The sequence below is a fragment of the Epinephelus moara genome, chromosome 16, assembly GCF_006386435.1.
Source record: "Epinephelus moara isolate mb chromosome 16, YSFRI_EMoa_1.0, whole genome shotgun sequence".
In the NCBI taxonomy this organism is placed as follows: Eukaryota; Metazoa; Chordata; class Actinopteri; order Perciformes; family Serranidae; genus Epinephelus; species Epinephelus moara.
The window spans coordinates 6,855,631-6,857,295 of record NC_065521.1 but is presented as its reverse complement, the minus strand read 5'-3'; the positions used below and the strand labels follow the sequence as shown (position 1 = coordinate 6,857,295).

Here is a 1,665-nt window from a genome sequence, read left to right as displayed (position 1 = left end):
AAGTCACTTATTATTCTACACAAAGAGTAATATTGTAAAGTACCTTATAACTTTCAAATTAAGGTAAGTAGTAATGCATAATATATATACTGTTAAAATAACATAACTGAATGTGACCAATAATTACGTCGACATAACATCCTGTCACACACACATTACTTAGGAAAATTACACAGAATTCATTACAACATCATTGTGGCAATGTAAAATAAATGAATAATATCAATAACAGGAATACCACATTTCTTTTGAAGACATTCGTCTGTTTCCATTTTCATGTGTGTGTTGACAGATGTAGTGAGGTGTGATACTGCACACATACAAACAAGCATAACACATTGACCAAACTCGTACAGTGTTGTGTTGTTTACTGGGTAGGCTACCGTCTGTCTTTGCACTGTGGGCTGGCTGTGACTGCTGCCAAATGTACCTAAACTACATACTGACAGGAAGTGGGTCAACTGCAACCAATAATTTCTTGTCTGACGTTAATTAAATGTCTGTACTCAGTTTAGTATTGTCACTGCCATCTGATCCATTTAAAATGTATTTTAGTGACAATGATGAAAGGGGTGTAAGGTTCAAACTGGGATCAGCTCTTGTTTGGACTGATAGTGTGTTAAATCCATTAGTAACTATCTGATATCGCTTTCTTATGCTGATTAGTCAAACAGCACAGTGAGAAGCATTGTGATTGTCCTAACCTATCAAAAGCAACTAAGCTGAAATTGGCAGTAGCAACGAGTGTGTAACTTAGCTCTAGCTAGCTAATGTTACCTAACAGTTGATAGAGCTCACTGCGGGTCTCATTCGTTGTAGTAGCGACGCACAACATAACGCAAACCATTGTCTCCATGTCTTTGTGTGTGACATAAACAACTTGATCGGTTAGCAACGTTAAACGTCAATACTAACGTTAAGTTACCCTATCATGGAGGAACTCACCTTGACGTATGGGCTGACCTCACCGTGTCCAGCCTGCTCCGCGGCAGGGTGCAGCTCCGTCACAGCAGTCGAACCAGCGGCACCGGTCGGTTTCGACTGGGAGACGAACCGAGTCGGTGGACAGGACAGTAACCGAGGCACAGTGGGCCCGAACCGTGATAGTCTGGTCAACATTTCACCTACTTTTGATATTATTGTCCCGGAACCGGAAACACGAGTTTTAACCCCTGTTCTTCTTCATTTCCTCGAGATCAAATGGCGTGTTACCATAGACATATATACTGCCGTCAACAGGTGGTCGAAGGTAGTGCACCCTGACGATTCTGCTGCCGGTATGTTCTCTCATAGTTTTGATATGGCCCCTTATCCAAATATGTATTCAGGGGCGGGCTGGGGTTGAAATTCAGCCCGGGAGCTTGATTTGGAGAGGCCTTTTTTCCGATCGCACGACGGACGCAAGTGGAACCGTAGGCTAATTTTAACACGAATAGGCCTACTTCATTTGCAATATAAAAACAATCTAATGATAGGCTATTAAACACAACACACACACATTAGTCAGTCAGTAGAGTGTATTGAATATAATATAATTCTATGCAAAGACCTAGGCCCATTGCCAACCCAGTTCTACACACTGCACCTGGCACTGTTTTTTTGGTGGTTCCTGCTCCACTTTCCTCCTTCTCCTCCTCCTCTTCCTCCTTCTTCTCCTCCACCTCC

At 42.3% G+C, this 1,665-nt stretch overlaps 1 protein-coding gene across 1 annotated transcript in view; it reads right to left on the bottom strand.

Moving 5' to 3' along the window:
• Positions 1 to 1,179, bottom strand: part of ndufb11 (NADH:ubiquinone oxidoreductase subunit B11) — a 12,627-nt gene extending 11,448 nt beyond the window's left edge. The window contains exon 1 of the mRNA XM_050064743.1: positions 946 to 1,179. Coding sequence (XP_049920700.1) covers positions 946 to 1,119 — 174 coding nt within the window. The 5' untranslated portion in view covers positions 1,120 to 1,179. The remainder of the gene's footprint in view (positions 1 to 945) is intronic.
• Positions 1,180 to 1,665: the final 486 nt, after the last annotated feature.